The sequence below is a fragment of the Grampus griseus genome (assembly GCF_964374135.1).
Source record: "Grampus griseus genome assembly, chromosome: 14".
NCBI classification, from domain to species: Eukaryota; Metazoa; Chordata; class Mammalia; order Artiodactyla; family Delphinidae; genus Grampus; species Grampus griseus.
In genome coordinates, this window is record NC_139008.1 from 37,369,304 (window position 1) to 37,389,959 (window position 20,656).

The 20,656-nt window shown below is 51.8% G+C and overlaps 2 protein-coding genes across 6 annotated transcripts; both read left to right on the forward strand.

Annotated features, from left to right (window-relative positions):
* The first annotated feature begins 302 nt into the window (after positions 1 to 302).
* RNPS1 (RNA binding protein with serine rich domain 1) lies at positions 303 to 9,743 on the forward strand. 5 transcript variants are annotated; one of them, XM_082669937.1, is made up of 9 exons: positions 845 to 1,213; positions 2,219 to 2,327; positions 3,373 to 3,560; positions 3,790 to 3,945; positions 4,606 to 4,797; positions 4,987 to 5,089; positions 5,393 to 5,546; positions 8,071 to 8,212; positions 8,810 to 9,743. In XM_082669937.1, exons 3-9 carry the CDS (start codon positions 3,490 to 3,492, stop codon positions 8,907 to 8,909), a joined length of 918 nt encoding a protein of 305 aa, XP_082526063.1. In that variant the 5' UTR covers positions 845 to 1,213; positions 2,219 to 2,327; positions 3,373 to 3,489; the 3' UTR covers positions 8,910 to 9,743. The 5 variants fall into 5 exon arrangements, with proteins under 5 accessions (XP_082526062.1, XP_082526066.1, XP_082526065.1 ...); XM_082669936.1 differs by lacking the exons at positions 845 to 1,213; positions 2,219 to 2,327 and adding an exon at positions 303 to 384; XM_082669939.1 differs by lacking the exons at positions 845 to 1,213; positions 2,219 to 2,327 and adding an exon at positions 637 to 776.
* A 1,201-nt stretch (positions 9,744 to 10,944) lies between these two features.
* ECI1 (enoyl-CoA delta isomerase 1) lies at positions 10,945 to 20,577 on the forward strand. The gene is made up of 7 exons (XM_082671135.1): positions 10,945 to 11,040; positions 11,135 to 11,248; positions 13,942 to 14,069; positions 17,598 to 17,744; positions 18,533 to 18,654; positions 18,775 to 18,953; positions 20,317 to 20,577. The coding sequence occupies exons 1-7, from the start codon at positions 10,989 to 10,991 to the stop codon at positions 20,481 to 20,483; spliced, it is 909 nt and encodes a 302-aa protein (XP_082527261.1). The 5' UTR covers positions 10,945 to 10,988; the 3' UTR covers positions 20,484 to 20,577.
* The last annotated feature ends 79 nt before the right edge of the window (positions 20,578 to 20,656 follow it).

Consider the following 20,656-nt stretch of genomic DNA (forward strand, 5'->3'; position numbering starts at 1 on the left):
CCCGGTGCGCACGCGCACGGATAGGGGCGGGGCCACGGCCCCCTTAACCCGCTCCGCGCCGGCCCGCGAGCTACCCACACAGCGCAGTCCTCCCAGCCCCACAGAGCTGCCAGCTTGCCGACCCCATGAGGGGTGCAGCTAGCCCGGGACAGCCCCAGTCGCCCCTCCAGAGAGGGAGACAGAGTATAAGCGCCCCGACTCCTCTCTCCCCAAAAAGGCCTTGGCCCTTTAACCCTCTCCTCGCTCGCACTCATTGGCTGAGGCGGTCTACGTCATCGCTGCGCGCCGGGCGAGGGTGCCTTCCCGCTCCCTAATCCTGACGCCAGAGCGGCGCCCGCGTCAGAGGCTGAGGAGAGTGAGCGGAGGTCGTGGCGGCGGGAAGATGTAAGTAGGGGGAATCCGACCCCATCCAAGCTTCAGGGGCCGCCCGCCAGGCTCGGCGGGGCGCATCGTGGAGCCGGCCTGCTCCCCGGCCACGCGGTGACAACGGCGGCCTAGCGGCGCGGTACAGTGTTTGAGAATAAAGAGTGTGGCCCGGGGCGGGCTGAGTGGGAGGCGCCGAGGCCGCGGCCCGGAAGTGGTCGGGGCCGCGGCGGGCGGAAGGGCGCCCTCGCTTCGTCCGCTCTGCGGCGGGCCCAGTGAGGCCCCCGGAATTCGGAGCAGCCGGGAGCTCGGCCTCCGCCCTCGGGGCCTTCTCGCCGGGCTGGAGACCCAGGCCCGCAACGCCGGGCCCTACCCTGGAAGTGCTCGCGGCCCGGCGCCTGGACTGGGGAGTTGTGAGTGAACGCGGACGGTGGGCGGCGAGATCGCGTGTGGGGCCGGTGCCGGTGGGTGCGGAGTTGCTTTGTGGGATGCCCTGGGTGACCGACTGACCCTCCCTTCGAAGCCGTTAATTCAAACATCGACTCCACGAACGTCTGCCGGGTTCCTGTGTGCCGTTCTCGGTGCTAGTCCTTGGGGATAGGCCCCTAACGTCTTGGAGCTCAGTTTGACGGGTAACCCCAGGAGGGAGGATACGGGAAGGTTAAAATCGATGGAGGAGAGGCATGGCTTTTTCTCTTTGTTATTTCGCATGAATTGTGCCTAAAATGTACTTTTAAATGGGGAAGGTGCTCTGAAGATGTGAGCTGAAACGCCATCTACTCGAGATTTAACTAATTGTTCTCTCCTCTCTCTGGCTGTTGGACGCGCACCTTTCCGGAGGATGGGGGAGGTAATCAAGGTCCTGTGCTGTTACCTGAACTTGTGTAAACGGAGAACCTCAACCTTTGCTTTCTAGTACTCAGGCCACGCCCAGCAAAGCGTTCACTTACTCTGTGGTTCTTAATTTTTAGTGTTTTAAGAATAACCGGTGGTGCTTGTTTTCACAAAGTACATTAGGGCAGATCTTTAGGACGGCGGTGGGGTCCAGGAATCTGCATTCTGGGACAGTTAAACAATAAGGTAGCCATTGGCCACACGTGGCTATTGAGTACTTGAAATATACCTAGTTCAAATTGAGGTGTTTCAAAGACTTAGTATGGGGAGGTGTAGATGTTTTATTAATGAATTTGTATACTGATTGGTGAAAAGATAATACTTGGTGTGTAGCATGTCAAATAAATATATTACTAATAGTTAACTTTATCTGTTAACCAAGATTTTTTGTAATGCAGCTACTAGAAAATTTTAGAGTACTCTTGTAGCTGGCACTCTTTCTATTGGACAGTGCTGCTCTTGGTGACCCTAATAGGGGCAATCCAGGGACCCCTGTTGAGCATTCAGAGACTGTGTGTGACTTTAGAGTCAAGAATTTATGTGGGAGAAGAGCCTCCAGAGCCTCTCTTCTAACATTAGCTACCGTTTATTGAGCCTTAACTAGGTGCCAAATTAACTCCTTTATGGGTTAATTTGGTTTATGTCCCTGATAACTATGAGGTGTAGGAACTGTCTGTGTCACTGTACTGCTGATGAGAACTTGAGGCTCAGAAAGGTTAAGTGATTTGTCCAAGGTCACACAACAGAGCTTTGAATCAAACCCAGGCAGGCTGACTCCAGACTCTTAACCATTGAATTATACTCACTGATTGTCCAAGGACACTAACCTTATCCAATGTTGCCTGCTGGGTGTCTATAGTACCTTATTATTTTAAAACAAAACATCTTTAAAAATTTTATAGTCCTGGAAAAGAGCAGCAAAAGTGACATTCTCTTTTGTACTTCACTTGCATGTCCAAAGCTGGGTACTCTTTTCTTCAGTCAGAATGTTTATCCAGCATTTTGGCAGCACTATTCACGTGGAAACAGGATCCCGATTGGTGTGCCGTGTCCAAGTTACTTACAGGAAGGTGAGCTAGAGGTAGTTGAGGCTGACATCCCGAGATCTTTGCTTGCAACTCAAGCAGATTGTACAAAACCTCAGTGGAAATACTAAAGACAACAGTCCTGAGGAAACAGGGCACATAATTAATTGTTTGTTCTTGAGTAATATTTACTATTGCTTGTTCACTGAGTACATGGCAGTCCAGGCACTTGGCTAAACCCGTACATGTGGTACCTCACCCAATTCCAATGTCTACTTTTTTCCCTCCAACATTTTATTTTTGAAAAAATGTGAACATACAGAAAAGCTGAAAAAATTTTGTGCAGTGAATAGCCACGTCACCACCACCTAGATTCTACATGATACATTTCTGTTAACATTTGCTTTATTTATATCTAGCCACCCATCAATCTTATTTTTTCTTGCATTTCAAAGTAAGTTGCAGACTTTGGTATACTTCCCCCCCTAACTCATATGCATATCATTAACATTAGTCAGTGTTTACAATGACTATTCTTCAACGGCTTATTTTACTGCTTTTTAAGTGTTCATGGGGAACGTTTCATTTGTTTGTGTTTGGGTATTAAATGTTTTGATGCCGGTACCAGTCACTTTTGAAATGGTTTTTGCTTCCAGTCATATCATATATTCAATGTATCCTACAAAGATTACAGCAATGAAACAAGAAATCTAATCCTATCAGTTGGGTTTTTCTCTGTTCTGCATGCAAATGTGGTGCTGTAGTATTTCTAAAGGACTGTGGAGGGCTCATCATCAAACTTAAGAATGAAAAACGGGTATTGTACCGCCTGTAAAATAACAGGACACCACCATCCACACCGTTCCTTAAGAAAAAGACAAGCTGAGGTGATGGTTCTACCTGTGCCTCCTGTGGGGGCGGGATTTCCCCCCCTGAGGAAACAGTGCTCATCCCCCGTGTGTTCCTGGCTTTGTGGATGCTTGCTGCTTACTGTGTTCCTTGCTGCCTTCTCCTGTGCTCAGCTTTTGATTGCAAAGTAGATATGTTGCCTTGCCAATTTACTCTGTAAATCCTTTTATCTTGTTATTAGGCTGCACTTTGGCGTAAATTGCAATCGATTAGGGATCGTTTCTCAGACTCAAGTTAGAAGTGAGAGTTCAGATAAGTGAGGCCGCCATTGCTGCTTTGAACACCTCAGAAGGGGAGAATGGATTTATCAGGAGTGAAAAAGAAGAGCTTGCTAGGAGTCAAAGAAAATAATAAAAAGTCCAGCACTAGGTAATCCTTCTGTTAGATTTTTCTAGTGCTACTTTGGGGGTGCTCATTGCTAGGGACCCTCAGAAAGGGGAAAATTGGAAATGTCTTGAATTTTACAGTGAAAGTGTCCTAAGCCACAGATATTTTGCCCTGTGATTGCCTGGGATTTGTGTAGCCCTTTGGGGTTGTGCTGTTGTTTCAGGGTTCATTCAAAGGGGCATGTAATCTCATACTCTTCCTCACTATCCAGGGCTCCTTCTCCTACCAAACGCAAAGACCGCTCTGATGAGAAGTCCAAGGATCGCTCTAAAGATAAGGGGGCCACCAAGGAGTCAAGCGAGAAGGATCGTGGCAGGGATAAAACTCGAAAGAGACGCAGCGCTTCCAGTGGTAGCAGCAGCACCAGGTGGGGCTGACGGGTTAGAGCATTGCCAGGGCCTCGCATCCACAGCCGTGTCCATCTTCCTTCCCGAAGAGCCTGCAGAGTGCTCTGTCTTCTTATAAAGGAACACACTCAGATTTTTAATAGAGACTCTAATTTATGGCAAACTGGTTTGGGGTTTGCTCTCATTATATACAGAGGATGGTGTTGGGATTCTTTCTTTTCTGGAGATGTTAAGGAATGGGACATCTTGGGGTATGCTTTTCTGTCAAGTGCTTTTGATTTGGAGTTGTGCTTGGATTGCCCTAGCCTGGAGCTTCCTTTTCCTTCTGTTGAAAACCAGCCTGTGTTAGTCAGTAGCTGCCTTCCAAGCTGAGTTAGTGGCTCTGACTTGCCAGGCTCCTCCTTTACCTCCCAGTAGGCAAGGCTTCTGTGTAGGTTGGAAGCAGCTCATTCTTCCTTCCCTATCACTGCACAATATGTATGCTGTTTTCTGTCCCTACCAAGGGCTTTGGCTTAGGGCAGGGATCGGAGGATGTCAGTGTTTGCCCCGCTGGGGAAAGCAGTGGGTTTTGAAAATACGAGGCCAGCGGTTCATCTTGGGAGCATGTGCAGGCTTGCCTGTTCAGTGAAGAAATGCTGTTCCCACCACATGTCTGTGACCCCCTCCCTCTTGCCCCTCAGGTCTCGGTCCAGCTCTACCTCCAGCTCAGGCTCCAGCACCAGCACAGGCTCCAGCAGCGGATCCAGCTCATCTTCAGCATCAAGCCGCTCAGGAAGTTCCAGCACATCCCGCAGCTCCAGCTCCAGCAGCTCCTCTGGCTCACCGAGTCCTTCTCGGCGCAGACATGACAACAGGCGGCGTTCCCGCTCGAAGTGAGCTCCCTTCCAGCACCACTTCTCCACCCGGGAGTAATTGGCTTGAGGGCTCTCCCCGAAAACCTGTGAATTACCTGGGGACCTAAATTAACAAACGGGGGGCTGTAAAGTCACCATAGTTATTATAAAAATAGACCAAAAAAGGAGTTTTACTGTCTTAATAGGATTTTTTGTTTTTTCAATCAGATCCAAACCACCCAAAAGAGATGAAAAGGAAAGGAAAAGGCGGAGCCCTTCCCCTAAACCCACCAAAGTGCACATTGGAAGGCTCACCAGGAATGTGACCAAGGTGAGGAATCCTGTTTCTGTCCAGTAGACAGTGGGGTGTGTCTGTTTTGCAAATTTTCAAAGTGGAAAGCTGGAGAAGCAAGCCTCTGCCAGAAGGTGAACTTAGAATGTAGCATTTCGGAGGGCTGACTTGGTGGTGCATGACCAAGTAGAGCACTGGTTAATTCATTTTAATGGAATATATTATATGTATGTGTTTAGATTTACCCCCAGGTGCCAAGGTTGTAGTCATTGTGTAGTGGGTTCTCTGACTCTTACACAAGTGATTAGTGGGTGAGCATTAGTGACTCTTCTTTCTCCCTAGGATCATATCATGGAGATATTCTCCACCTATGGGAAAATTAAAATGATTGACATGCCTGTAGAAAGGATGCACCCCCATCTGTCTAAAGGCTATGCATATGTGGAGTTTGAGAATCCAGATGAGGCCGAGAAGGCGCTGAAGCACATGGACGGAGGTGAGTTAAGCCCTGCCAGCTCCCCTCTGAACCCCTGTTTCTTTGTCCCCTGTCCACGACCAGCTACCCACCACGCATAGTGTGTTTAAAACCGACTTTCATCCTGGCTGCATGTAAGAATCTCCCTGGAGCTCTTTCAAGATTCCAGTTCTTACTCAGTGGGTGGGTGTTTACCAAAAACATGTTTTGTGGAGCATGGTTCTTGAAAAAAAATTCATCAAATGTGAATATCAATCAAAGTTTAAGCATCAAATGAACGGTTCCCCCCCCCCGCCAAGGAGTATATTATGAATATAACGAAGCATCATTTTTATATGGAAATGTTTTCTTTAATCCTCTCTGAGTCATTCTCTCTCTCTCTCCCTCTCTCTCCCTCTCTCTCTCCCTCTCTCTCCCTCTCTCTCCCTCTCCCTCTCTCTCCCTCTCTCTCTCTCTCTCTCTTTTTATTTGGCTGCATTGGGTCTTCGTTGCTGTGCACGGGCTTCTCATTGCGTTGGCTTCTCTTGTTGCGGAGCACGGGCTCAGTAGTGGTGACTCGCAGGCTCTAGAGCGCAGGCTCAGTAGTTGTGGCACATGGGCTTAGTTGCTCTGCGGCATGTGGGATCTTCCTGGACCAAGGCTCAAACCCATGTCCCCTGCATTGGCAGGTGGATTCTTAACCACTGCGCTGCTAGGGAAGTCCTGAATCATTTTGTCTTTTGCTAACATTTCAGCATTTTTAGGATAACTTCGCTGAATTCACAAATTTTACCCATTTCCCATAGCCACTTTTTATTCGGTAGAATGATTTGTCAACCTTTGAACACTTGTGAATAGCTTCAAATTTCGAATAGTCTGCATTTGAAGGAATATGGGATTTGTCTGTGCCCCAGTTCACTGCTGCTGTACTCTAGGCAGCTGGAGCTGAGCCGGGACTGCCCACAGCACTGTGTGGGCTGCCAGGCCAAGTGGGAAGGAGATTCTGAACCCCTTAAAATCTTGACATCCTTGGAGGCCCTCTTATACATTTGATAAATAGCTTCACAGGTCTTTGGCCCTTGAGCTCTGGTAGAGTTTGTATACTACAGAATTTTCCTTGGTACTGAGGTACAACTCTTTCAATCTACTTAAATCCCTCTGGAGTGTTTTATGAGTTAAGCATAAACTATGATCCATCCCTCTGCACACTTCAGCTCTTGGCTTTGTTGAGTCACACCTTTGTTTTAGAGACTGTTGATCTTGTGTATTTGATAGAGTCTGAGCACTTGCTAAAAATTTGGGAGACTTGGGCACGTTCAGGATGTGTGTGATTATAAATATTCCACGTTTTCTTAAGATTCTGGTAGGACTTTCCTGTGTGTATTGTGCTGTGCACCACTGAATGGAACAGCTCCACACTGTCTCCAGAAAGAAAGCGGGGGGGGCTTTGCCTTTACTGGTAGCTAGCCAGAGGATGACTTTGCCTCTGTTGTTACATAGTCAGTGCCTGTGAAATCCCTGACTTGGACTGGCTTTTGGCCATAGGCCAGGGCCACCTTAAGCCGTGTTTACTTAAATTGAGCCTTTCAAGTATGTTGCGAACATAGGTCCAAATTCCTGAGTCACCTTAATACCTCAGAAGTTCCCTTGAAAGTAGGAGCTGAGAAGATAGAAGACCCTCCACTCTTTGGGGGTACACGGGCTGTGCTTGGTCCCCTGAGCAGTCCCTGGACTGGATCCGGGTGCCTTATCCCCTGGGATTCTTGGGTCTGTGCCTCAGTGTCCTTTGCTCTTTCTTTCCCTGAGGTCCTGCAGTTTCCTTGTGCCTCCATTCTGAGCTGCCTCCCCTTGCCGTTCTACGATTTCATTCACACGTGGTTTTAGTACTTGCTGCACGTGGACTCACCTCCCTGAAGCACTTTTTTCAAACTCTTTAGACAGACTTGACAGCTCCTGAACATCCTTTCATTTTGTTCCCCACCCCAGAAGTCCCTTCTTCCTCTCGGGCCCCACCTCTCAGGAGATCACAGATCATCCAAAACCCTGGTGCTGATCATCCTTCACCCCACCCCTGGGCTTGCTCACCTGATCCATCACCAAGCTCCGGTGATTATACCTCCCCGTTATCCCTTGAGTTCTTATGTTTCACCCCCATCTCAGTCCTGCCAAAGCCCCCTGCCAGGTCTCCTCACTGCAGTGCCCCCTTCACATTGCTCTTAAGAAGGAAGTTCAAGTGCAACACCACCTTCCAGCTCAGGGCGGGAGCATAGCTCTTCCCCTCACTTAGCAAATTCCAGGCTGTTCTTTAGGTGTTGACTTGGATGGTGCTTCCCGTGGAAGGCTATCCCAATGCACTAAGATTAGGTTCCCTGCTTCCTGGTAGTTTTCTTTATGAAACCTCCAATAACAGTAATTATGAGGTTCTTTCTGTGACCAGAGTAGTTTGTCCTTGTCCCCCCAGGCTCCTCTCTGTCTCACTCACCATGGTATGCCCATAGCTGGCATTGGGCCTGGCCCAGGGTAGGTGCTTGTTAGATATTTTGTGACTTTATCCTTTTTTCAACAGGACAAATCGATGGCCAGGAGATCACTGCCACTGCTGTGCTGGCCCCCTGGCCTCGGCCACCCCCCAGGCGATTCAGCCCTCCCAGGAGAATGCTGCCACCACCTCCCATGTGGCGCAGGTCACCCCCACGGATGAGGAGAAGGTGAATCACTTCGGGGTCTCACAGGGGACTGGTTAGGGCCAGTTTCCATTTATCTTATTTACAAACATAAAGTTAGGATGATGACTTTGGGACTTTGTCCAGCCCTGCCTGTCCTCTGTGCCTCATGATGGGGGTGGGAAAGCAGCATTGGCATAGGCAGTCTTCAGAGCTCATCGTGTTCTTTCCAGCTGGGGAAAGGAAGAGCTGCCTGATTGAGGGACCCTCGGGAGGTGTGACCCCTCCCCTCCCTCCATGAGAAAACCGGAAGGGTCAGAGGAGTAGGGGAGAGGCTAACAACACCCTTGGCAGAGGCCAGTGTCAGGCTGTCCTCTGCTAGCGGTGTCAAGGTGCACTTTGCACAGCCCTCGAAGAAGAGAGTGCCTGGGGTCATGCCCTTGGTCTCCAGAACATTTGTGTGTCTCCCAAGGGTTCTGCGTCAGGGACATCCAAAGGGAGCTGTCCTGACTGGAGTGTTGGAGTGTGAAGCTGTGTAGAATTGTTCCCGAAAGAAGGCAGCTTTACCCCTGTGATTCCAGATGCGGAGCTGCTCCCGGGGCGTGGGTTTCGTGTCTGATGTGGTTTCTCCTCTTCCCACAGGTCACGTTCCCCTCGGCGCAGGTCCCCCGTGCGCCGGCGATCCCGCTCCCCTGGCCGCCGCCGCCACAGGAGCCGCTCCAGCTCCAACTCCTCCCGATAAGCAGGGCCACCGAAGCTCTGCCCTGTGACTTGTATACCATCCAACTCACTTTTGTCACTTTTCTAGCAGAAGGAGGATCGGTAGGAAAGAAATCCCTCACTCAGGGGCAGGCTTCGAAGGTGAAGGCAGTAATTGCTACATTTCCCCTGGCGGCAGAGTTCCGGCTGCAGGAGTGTTGTTGGTTTGGGGTCGTGCTTATAATGATGCCCTCCAGTTTTCTGGCTAGAAAGCTTCCACATTTCTAGTTCCTGAGAGTCAGTTTAGTGGCAAAGCCAGCAGGGATGAGCAGGGGGCTCCAGGCGGTGGTACAGCCCCAGCCTGGGAGCATGTTTTCCCATTCCACAGATGACGTGGGGTCCATCTGGTGGGCTGGTCGTGCCCTAACCTGTTGGCCTGCAGGGTCCCACAGGAAAGGGTGTGCTTTTACGCAGCTGCCATTCCTGTTAGCCTGGCCCTGCTCCCCTGCTTGAGTCCTCTTCTGACCTCTAGGGCCAAATACCCAAAATGGTTCTTTTCACGTGTACTCATGTGCGTGCACACACACACACACACAGACAAACCCATGTCTCCCTTTCTCTCTGAAACTTGTAAGTTGAGAGCCAGCTCTGTCCGGTCATCACAGAACCCCCTGTTGTGTTGGTATTCATGGTGGTGGTGCAGGTTACTTTGGCAACGTGTACATTGCTTTTTTGGCTTTTATTGTACAGTCAGTACTATACATTTTCTGTTTTGAGTTTTGTAACTTTGTAGCATTTTAGATAATATTGTGTTTGTACTTTGTCCTGTAGAGAAAAGAATTGTGTTGAATAAACCTAGGATTAGAGTGCAGCTCGAGTGTTGGGTTCGCTGCCTCCTTCCTGTCCCTTGGCCCCAAAGGCAGCTTCAGTTGTGAGGTAATTAAACATGATTGTCTAAAAAATGTTTTGGTTTCATTCCCAAAGTCACAGCTCCAAAACCTCTCAACCAGAAAAACACTGGAAGTGTTTATGAGTGTTGGGCTGCTCCTTGGCTAGACACATTTTAGAAAGAGGTGTTTTTTGTTTTTCTTTATTGGCCACACCATGCAGCATGCAGGATCTTAGTTCCCTAATCAGGGATCAAACCTCCGCCCCCTGCACTGGGAGTGCTGAGTCTTTAACCACTGGACCACCAGGGAAGTCCCAGAAAGAGGTGTTTTATCACCTTTATATTACAGGAGCTTTGAATTCTGCCTGACCAGAAATGTGGATTTCATTTGCTGCTGCTATTTTAGGTGGCCATGGAAAAGCTATTTTCCACCTCAAAAACTGGTTTGTTTCACAAGGAACAATTGAAAACACTTAAGATGTTACAAAAACAAGTCTCAGTTGCCCCCCCCCCCGTACTTGACCCTTGGCCCTTACTGGGTCCAGTGTTCAAACTGAATGGTCAGAACAGTGTTCAGGCAGGATCAAGTAAATACAAACACGAGATGTCTCCTTCCCCTTCCTTGTGGGGAGCACTGCAGTCCCACAGTGGTGTGAGAGCACCTCACCCCTTGGGGAAGGTGAAGGGTCAGTTCTTAGTCACCAGGCTATGCTGCCCCACGCCTGTGGCTAAACCACCAGCTGAGATTCCTGGTCCCCCCCACAGGCAGGAGGCGGAGTTCACACTGGCCCCCATCAGCATCCCCTCTAGCATCCTTTCCAGTGCCCACAGCTCTGCTGACGGCTCTGCGGGGCCGCAAGCTGCCGGGGTCCCCACAGTCCCTGACTACCACTCGGTTCACAACCCTCTCCGGGACTCGCACACTCCGTGACTTACGTGTGGTCCCGGGCCTGGGCGGCTCGATCTTTGCGTGGTGGCGCAGCTGCGAGTCGTGGGGAGGTCGTGGGGAGTGCGGCGTCTGGCCTGTCCGGTTTTCCCTATCGGCGACCCTTCACCCCGCAGCCCCAGCGTCCTGCTCAGCTAAGCCCGAGGCTCCGCCCGCTCGGGCCTCCGACCGCGGCCTTGGTCGGGTGCAGTAGCCCCCGCCTCCCGGAGGAGAGGCCTAGGCCCTGGGGGCGGGGCGGGCGGCAAGGCCACACCCCGGCGCCGCGACCCCGACCCAGTGCGGTCAAGATGGCGCTGGCGGCTGGAGCGCGCGTCTTGTCGCGTGCCCTGCTCTGCCCTTGTGCGTGACTGGGGGCGGCGGCCGGGTTGGGCAAGGGCCTGGGGAGGGGGGCAGGGGCGCAGCAGGCTAACGGGCCTCGCGCTGCCCTCCGCAGGGGCCTTGCTCCGGGGCGCGACCATCAGGCGGACGGAGCCGACGGCCGGCAGCGGGGACAGCGCGCGGCGTTTCGGGACCCAGCGGGTGCTGGTGGAGCCGGACGCAGCCGCAGGTAAGCGACCGGAGCGCGGTCGCCCGAGCGCCCGGCCGCCCGGCTGTGGGGAAAGAGGGGGGCGCTGGCAGCAGAGCGGGCTTCACTGGGCAGTGCGTTTGATCTCCCCCAGCTCCAGGCCCAGACCTGGAATCCAGACTCGGGAGAACGCTCGAATTTCTAAAGGCCACGGGATAAAGCCCAATTTTAAAGGCAGTTTCTGTTGAGTTCAAAGCTTAAGGGTCATCAGTCTAGGTGTTTTCGCCCCCCAGTTCATTATGAAGATAAAAATATTTCAGTTTTTAAAGTTTGGGGCATGTGCTCCTTAGCTGTTAAATTGGGAACTAAAATAATTGGAAGTATTTCAGAATAAAATATTTTAATTTTTCTTAATACTCCCAAGTGGCACAGAACCCAGCAGATATTTTTTTAATTAAAGCCAGGAGCCACAAGTGAAGTCACTCCTACCCACTCCCATCAGAACACCTCCTAAAAGTCTCCAAGGGGGATTTTAAAAAGATAGAAAAAGCACTTTTGAAAGAGAAACCAGTGCTTTCTCTACCAGAGGGCACTTCAGAGCTGGGTCCTGAGCAGGCTTGACATCGGAGACGTGCAGTGTCAGATTTTAGGACAAGCTGTCTCATGACCTCCCAGCTCCTGGCCTCAGCCTTTCAAGATGCCTCCCATCCCCAGTCCACTCTGGCTTGGCAGGGAGCCAAGCTCCTCCCCAAAAGGGGCTACAGTTTCAGCCCCCCAGAGCCCCCCAGACACGCACAGGTTGTGCATCGCTGCCTGTGCCTGGACTGCTGTCAGGGCACCCACCGTGTTCCTTGGTTCAGTTCTCTAGTTTAGCTCCTCTCTGGGTTGGGGGCTGCCCGAGCCAGGTGATGAGGGGCCCAACTACAAGTCCAACAAAAACCTGAGTTTCTGAAAGGATTGTTTCTGTGACAGATTTGAATATATATCAGAACTTGAATAAAACACATTTTTAAAGTATTGAAGTAGGTGGTGGTGGTTGCACAAGATTGTGAATATACTTAATACCACTTAGTTGTACACTTAAAAATGGTTTGAATGGTAGACTTTCTTTTATGTAAACAAGTAAGAAAAAAATTATCAGTGAGACAATTTTTTACCAAAGTGCTTTCCCACCCCACCATGGAAGAACTCGCTAGCTTCACCGGCTTATCGTGGTAGAAGGTTGAGTTTGAGGTCAGAAAGCCAGGCTTGGTTCTGTCCTCACTGCCAGACCTGGGTAACCTTCAGGCATCTTGAGGCTTGGAGGAATTAATGGAATAAAAGTACTTTTTTAAATGTTTTCATTTGAGACTTCCCTGGTGACTCAGTGGTTAAGCATTTGCCTGCCAATGCTGGGGACACGGGTTCAATCCCTGGTCTGGGAAGATCCCACATGCTGTGGAGCAACTAAACCTGTGTGCCACAACTACTCTGAGCCTGTGCTCTAGAGCCCACGTGCCACAACTACTGAAGCCCATGTGTCTAGAGCCCATGCTCCGCAACAAGAGAAGCCACCGCAATGAGAAGCCGACACACCGCAACAAAGAGTAGCCCCTGCTCGCCACAACTAGAGAAGAGCTTGCGCACAGCAACAAAGACCCAATGCTGCCAAAAATAAAATAAATAAATAAATTTTAAAAAAAGAAAAAAGAAACTTACCTCCGAACCAAGTTTGGGGAGCTCACTTCTGAAAGTTTTGATTGCTTCTTATTTTTACATGTACATACCTGTAGCCAGTTAATAATTACCTCTTCCTCATAAATCATAGGTCTCAAAAGAGTCTCCTTGCCTTCAGGACTTAATTCTCATTCCTAGAGAATGGTTTGTGTTGACTATCCAGAGATTTCCAAGGCCTTGACCAGGGAGATGTACCCAAAGTGAACGGTGGCATTTCTAAAGCCCTTGGGGTCTGCCCTTGGGCCAGGCAGTGAGAACAGATGGCCCCAGCCGGCCCAGGCCAGCAGCTGCACTGTCCACAAGGGCAGGCCCTACCACTCTTGCTTTCCCTGCTGCTGGCAGTATAAATGAATAGATGGAGTGTTTAAGAACATCTGACCCCTGATATTCTTACTCTCAATCCTTAAACAAGCATGAACCAGAGGCCCCCACTGGCGTTCCTCCTTGCACATCTGGTTTAGTGTTTGCTCACTTACTCAAGAAACTAAGGCCATTTCTTACTCCCCTGAGGATATAGGACTTACATCTGGGAGAAAAAGATCAACAAAAATTTGTACATGAATGTTCACAGCAGTATTACAATGGCCAAAAGGTGGAACTAACCCAAGTGTCCATCAGCAGGTGACTGGATAAGCAAAACATGCTGTACACAGTTAATGGAACGTTATTTGATCTTAAGAAGGAATGAAGCACTGACACATGCTACTACATAAATGAACCTTGAAAACAGTGAAGACAGACACAAAAGGTCACATATGATTCCACTTATATGAAATGTCCACAACTGGCAAATCCATAGGAACAGGAAAGAGATTACTGATTGCCAGGGGCTGGAACAGGAAGAATGGTAACTGCTGATGGGTACAGGGTTCCCTTTCTTATAAGGTATATGAATCTCACCTCAATTTAAAAAACCCAAAATCTGTGTAGCTTCCCATGGCCTGGTTGAGGGTGCAGGGTAGTTGGGGGTACCTTTCCCATGTTGGGTATGAGTTTTGTCCTTTTCATTTTCAAACTAGGGGTCGCCGTGATGAAGTTCAAGAACCCCCCAGTGAACAGCCTCAGCCTAGAGCTGCTGACAGAGTTCATTATCAGCCTGGAGAAGCTGGAGAATGACAAGACCTTCCGAGGCGTCATCCTGACTTCGGTAGGTGCTCCTTAGCTCCCCCAAGGCCCCAAGTTCTCAGGTCGAAGTCCAGACTCAGGAGCCCTCCTACACACTTCACATGGTGGAGAAAACCCAGGCGGCCCAGGTGTGGGTGCCACCACAAAGGGCTTCCAGGGGTTGTAGTCCTGGGTGTGGGGGCTCGAGGGGGCCGTGCCATGGGCAGCTGGTTCTCCTGCAGGAGGCTGATCCTTAGTTCCCAGGTCATGCGGTTGTGGAGCCAGACCTGGGGCAAGCCTCGGCCCTCCACACCCAGGGCCAGGATGTAGGTGAGGGCAGGTGACATTTCTGCAGGATACCCTTGAGGCCATTCGACCTCACGAAGGGTGGACCCTGTGCAAACTTGGCAACAGCTTCCTGGGGACCTACCCAGGCCAGCCCCAGTGACGGTGCTCATCCCAAAAGCTGTGCCCTCCATTCCCATCTGGTCAGGTCCTAGAGTTGAGGTCTCAGAGGGCAGGCTTTTCCCTTCTGAATTCTCGAGGGGAATGGGAACGGCAGCATTTCCCCTACAAGCCAGCAAATGCTGGTAACAACAGGACTTTGTTGGGTCAGGAAGAGCACTGGGGTCACCTTTCAAGTTAGAAGGAGCCACAGACAGCATAAGCGTCCCCCAAAGCTAAGTGCCACGATACTAGAGACCAATGGGAACACCTTGGCCCTGCCGTCATTAAAGGTGCAGGAAGCAGACGGTCACAGCCTGCTTCCTGCACCTTTTAGGCCAAGGTTTGGAAGGTCCACTGTGGGCTCGCACCTGCTTCCTTAAACCCTCAGGTTGTCCTGGGGTGGCCTGGAGTTGCAGCTCTGGAGAGCCTGGCTGCCTCTGACGAGGGGACCCATCACTGTGCTGGAGGCACGGACCAGCAGGGAACCCTCAGGGGCTGGCCTGATGCACGCACCCAGTGCGTCCCGTGAAGCTGGGGTTTGCAGAGCCAAGCCTTGCCCCATCCCATGGGAGTGAGATGACCTTATTGCTCCAAGGGTAGGACTTATACTGGGTGTAGATCATTTGAGGGAACTTTCTAACCTGCCTAGAGATGCTGAAATTGCCTAGGAACTTTTCACCCTGGATAATTCCTGAAAATACTCCATTTAAGGTGTCATTTCATAGCCTGACGTTTTCTTTATTATGCTCTGAAAATGAGAGAATTGCGTGTCACCAGAGATAGGACCTTTAGAACGAAAGAGGGGAAGACCTGTCGCTTGTCCAGGCCCCCAGCCCCTGTGCTCTGGGGACAGGGAGCCAGCATTTGTCCCTCCGGAGCCTGCGTTCTCCTTGTGACAGTGTCCTCCCCTCCAGCAATGTGTCTGCGCCTCGTGTTCTGTATCAAGTTCCTCCTGTGTACGTAGCACAAGGCCTGGCCCAAAGTGGGTCCTCAGCAAATGTTTTGGAAGGACTTGTGTTAGTTGGGGCCACCTTAACGAAGGACCACCAACGGGTAGCAGTGGGGCAGAACAACAGAAATGTATTCCCTCACGGTCTGGAGGCCACAGGTTCAAAATCAAGGTGTCAACAGGGCCAATCACATCTAGAGGCCATGGGGGAGAATCCTTTGCTTCTGCCAGCTTCGGGGGGCCCCTGGGTTCCTGTACTTGTCTCCACGTGGCTGTCTGCCCTATCTCTGTGTCCGAATCCTCCTCAGAAGGACACCAGTCAAAGGATTTAGGACCCCCATACTCCGGTACGGCCTCATCTTAACTTGATCTCATCTGCAAAGATGCTATTTCTGAATAAGGTCACATTCTCAGGTACTGGGGTGAGGACTTGACCTTGTCTTCTTCGGTGACACAGTTCGGCCCACTACAGATACGTTGCTGAATCACAGAAATCACGGAAATAGGCCAACCCACATCCATTTTCATCTGTCTGGCAGAGGCCATCCCCAGCTGGGATTAATGTGTTCGCTTCTCTCGCATCCAGAATAGAGTTCTTTGCCTTTGCTTCCCTCCAGCGCCAGGACTGTGGGCAAGTGCTGTCAGCCCCTCCAGCTTCTGTGCTGAGAAAATGAATTGGGGAGGCAGTGAGGAGGGGGGAGCCAGGAGCTCATGGTGGGAAGAGATTAAGGAGGAAGGCTGAAAAGCTGAACGTCAGTCCTGCCACATCTTCAGAGCAGGAGCAGCTCCATCCCCCTGCCGTCCCACCCCCAACAGGCGCTGGCTCACGGGTCCCTGCTCGGCCTGTGAGACAGCAGGACGTGGTGTACCGACCGCCAGTCTTTCCATCCCTGTGGGGCCTTTTTAGTGACAGGAGTGGAACACGTTCCACGTAAACAAAAGGCCAGCCTGCTGGTATCAGTGCACACACAGGCACGTGTGTATATGAGAAACACGGGGCTGCATCTATGCCCTGCACTGCAACTTGCTTTTGTCGCTTAATATAAGGATGTAGAGGACTTCGAGTGTGGCTGCCCCTCCTCACAGACACTGCAGGCAGGGGAGGGGGTTCGGTCGTTGCTGCAGCAGCACATGGTGACCGCGGCCAGTGCTGGTTAGTGATCAGCAACCCCAGGTGCGGTGTTCTCGGGTGAGGGCTGGGGAGCTGCCCCTCCCCTGGCCTGCATTCTTGACAGAGCACCCAGAACCTGGTGCCCATGCCCAGAAGCACCTTCTGCCTTGGTCTGCGCTCCCCACCCCCACTTCAGCGGCTGTGTTGGGGCCTGGGGCGTCCACACAGGACACACGTGCCTTACAGATCCTTCCCCAGGCTTATGTCTCACGTGTGACAGCCCAGGGCAGAGGTCTGTCTTCTTTTTTTAAAAAAAAAGCTAACTGCATGATGACCAGACTGCAGCCATGACATAAGTTGGTCCATCTTTTTTTTTTTTTTTTAAACAGAAACCATTTTATTTTATTTATTTACTTTTGGCTGTGTTGAGTCTTAGTTGCAGCACGCGGGATCTTTCATTGCGGTTCACGGGCTTAGTTGCCTGCGGCCTGTGGGATCTTAGTTCCCCGAAAGGGATCGAACCCACATCCCCTGCACTGGAAGGCAGATTCTTAACCACTGGACCACCAGGGGAGTCCCGAGGTCTGTCTTCTTGACTGCTCACCACTCCCTCCTTCCCTGGCCGGGTCCTGACAGCTCCTTCTGGCCTGCACCGGAGTCTGCAGTTTGCTTTTGGGGTACATCAGAACATGTGTCCCCTCCGACTGTCAGGAGTCCTCCCCCGCCCCTGAGTTCCTCTGCCCAGGATGAGTACAGAGGTATGCACAGAGTCCGGTGTGTTTATGTCCCTGGGGGAGCACCTGGCCCTGCTGCCTTTTCTTCCAGTTTGAAGCTGGAAAGGGAAGAATATCCCAGGATGCAGAAGGAACAGAGTCCAAGGGAGGTCCAGGCTGCCTCCCTGGAGCCCCCAGCTCTGGGCTCCTGGAGGCAGCATCCTGCTGCCCAAGCATGACCTCAGTTCCCCTGTCTCTTGAGCACCTGTGGGCTCCCTGGGCCCTGGGGCTGTGTTGGCACTGTGGGGCAGACTCTGACGGGGCCCCTGCCCACCCCCCCCACCTCCCCAGGACTGCCCCAGGGTCTTCTCCGCAGGCCTGGACCTGACAGAGATGTGCGGGAAGAACCCGGCCCACTACGCCGAGTACTGGAAGGCGGTGCAGGAGCTGTGGCTGCGGCTGTACCTATCCAACCTGGTGCTGATCGCCGCCATCAACGTGAGTGTCCCCGCTCCCGAGGGGCCTCCATGGCTCGCTGGGGGCCAGCCCTTAGGGTGGGTGTGGATGTGGCCCTGCCCTCAAAAAGCCCTCAGAGAGGCAGGGGGCAGTCGGGAGACCCTCAGAGGTGCACAGGTCAGCTTGCCATTACAGACCAGGTGAAGGGGTGGGGCTGGGGGGGACTGGCTCACTGAGGTGGGGGTGAGTGTGGGGGCAGGAACCAGGGCCCATGGTCAACGTGGTCCAGCAGGAGGGTTATGAGGGTGGGGGCAAGTGGGATCAGATCTACATTTTGGGAATATCACTTTGGCCTAACCTAGGGAAGGCAGGGGTGGGGCTAAGGCCAGAGAGGTGCCAGGAGGGCCTGAGCTGGGTGGAGAGGAGGGATGGCCAGAGTCAGGAAGACTCCATGGGGTGTGGTGGCCGCTGACAGCCTCTGTTTGGGGCAGTGGATGTATGAGATGAGGGCATGGTGAGGTCGGGCCTCGGAGGACCTCCTGCTGGAGGAGAGGAGAGGCCGCTTGCTGCCCTGACATGTGCGTGAGAAAAGAGGGGGTGTTCTGGGCCTGAGCGCTGGCCACCTTGCCAGTGCCCGCGGCCTCAGGCTGATGGGCAAGCCGGAGCCCCTTGTGCGCACACCCCCAGTGTTGGTACAGCATCCTGGGGGCTGGAAGCACCCAAGAGCTCACGGCCACCTGAGGCCCTTCCTTGGGACCCTGGGTCTCTGGAAGATGACCGGAACCAGCCACAGCAGCACCCAGAGCCCGTTGGTCCTGCTTCCCCTGTAGGGAGCCTGCCCGGCCGGAGGCTGCCTTATCTCCCTCACCTGCGACTACCGGATCCTGGCTGACAACCCCAAGTACCTCATTGGGCTGAACGAGACCCTGCTGGGCATCGTCGCCCCCTTCTGGTAAGACCGGGGGCTGCACCCACACTCCACCAGACCCAGGGCTGAGCCCACCACCGCCCCCCCCCCGACCCCCATTCCCCGGGAGCCCTGAGCCCACCGTGAGTGGGTGTCTGCTTCCAGGTTCAAAGACACCCTTGTGAACACCATTGGGCATCGTGCCTCAGAGCAGGCCCTGCAGCTGGGGTTGCTCTTTCTGCCAGCAGAGGCCCTCCAGGTGGGCCTGGTGGACCAGGTGGTGCCTGAGGACCAGGTGCTGAGCACAGCGCTCTCGGTGATGGCCCGGTGGATGGCCATTCCAGGTGAGGGGCGTGGCGGGGGGGGGGCAACAGCTGTGGGTACCGGTGGGCAAGTAGAGAGCCCCGTCCCCTCCCCAGCCTGGAGCTTCTGGTGAGACAGGAGGTTCTCAAGCAATTCACAAATGAGCCATTCACAATAGCAGACTGACCTAGTGTCCTGAGGCTGATGTAACAAATTACCACAAGAGGGGGAGTTGCGGGGCAGGGGGGTGCTTAAAACAAGGGAAATGCATTCTCTCTCAGTCTGGAAGCCAGAAGTCTAAAATCGGTGTGGGCAGGCCCTCGCTCCTGCCAGAGGCTCTGGGGGAGGCTCCTTCCTGCCTCTTTCAGTTTTGGGGGCTCCAGGTGTCCTTGGCTGTGGCTGCGTCACTCCCATCCCTGCTGTGTCTTCACATGACCTTCTCCCACAGTGTGTCTCTATATCTCAGAGCTCCCTCTCCTTTTACTGACACCTGTCCCTGGATTTAGGGCCCACCCTGAATCCAAGATGATCTCAGTTACACCTGCAAAGACCTTTTTCCAAGTAAGGTCTCTTGCAGATACTTTTTTGGGGTCCACTGTTCAACCCACTACACAGACAACTGGAAACAGCTTGTGTGTCTGTGTATAGAAATAGGGCTGCTTGGGACTTCTCTGGTGGTCCAGTGGTTAAGACTGCCTGCTTCCACTGCAGGGGGTGCAGGTTCGATCCCTGGTCAGGGAACTAAGATCCCACATGCAATGTGGCCAAAAAAGAAATAGGGCTGCTTATATCAACTATGGTAGAAACCAGGGATCAGCAGGCTGTCTGTAAAGAGCCAGGGAGATTTTCGGCTTTGTTGGTCACATGGTCTCTGCCATAACGCCAGAGCAGGAGGGCGGACTTAGAGCACGTGAACTAACAAGCGTGTCTGTGTTCCAATAAAACCAGGCCACCGAATTCTGAATTTCATGTAATTTTCACGTATCACAAAATATTACCCTTTTAAAATTTTTTCCATCTATATAAAAATGTAAATACCATTCTTGGCTCTTGAGCTCTGGGGGGCCAGGTTTGCCGATGCCTGACACAGACAAATGCCTGAATACCGTGCAGCCATTAATTATGTTGTAAAAGAGTATGTAGTGACATGGAAAATATTGCCGACAATATAGTTGAGGGAAAATAACAGGTTAAAAAGGCAACTTTCACAATATCATCCTGTATGATTTTAAAGGAAATCGATGGACAGTAGGGAACAGGTGGCTTTCATTTTCTTCTCTTTGCTCATTTGAATTTTCTAAGTTTTCTACCGGAGTTTCAGTTGGAACTCCCTTGGAAAGCTTGGGAATACCACTGTCCCAGAGAAGAGCATGGGTTTTCACAGGTGGGACCCATCTTCTTTAGATCACGCTCGACAGCTGACCAAGAACATGATGCGAAAGACCACGGTAGATCGCCTGGTGAAGCAGCGCGACGCGGACATCCAGAACTTTGTCAGTTTCATCTCCAGAGACTCCATCCAGAAGTCCCTGCAAATGTACTTAGAAAACCTCAAACAAAAGAAAGGCTAAGGGCTGGGCTGCCATGCAGGGTTTTTAGCCGTTTGCACCCTTCTGGGGGCCCTATGGTTCCAAGGGATTTAAAGAAGGTGTTTTCCAATTTAAATGTACTTTTAGCTCTTTGTTTTGCTCATCTCCCTAAAAGACCTGTTCCTTGTAGCCATAGTCCTAAGGCCTGTTACCAC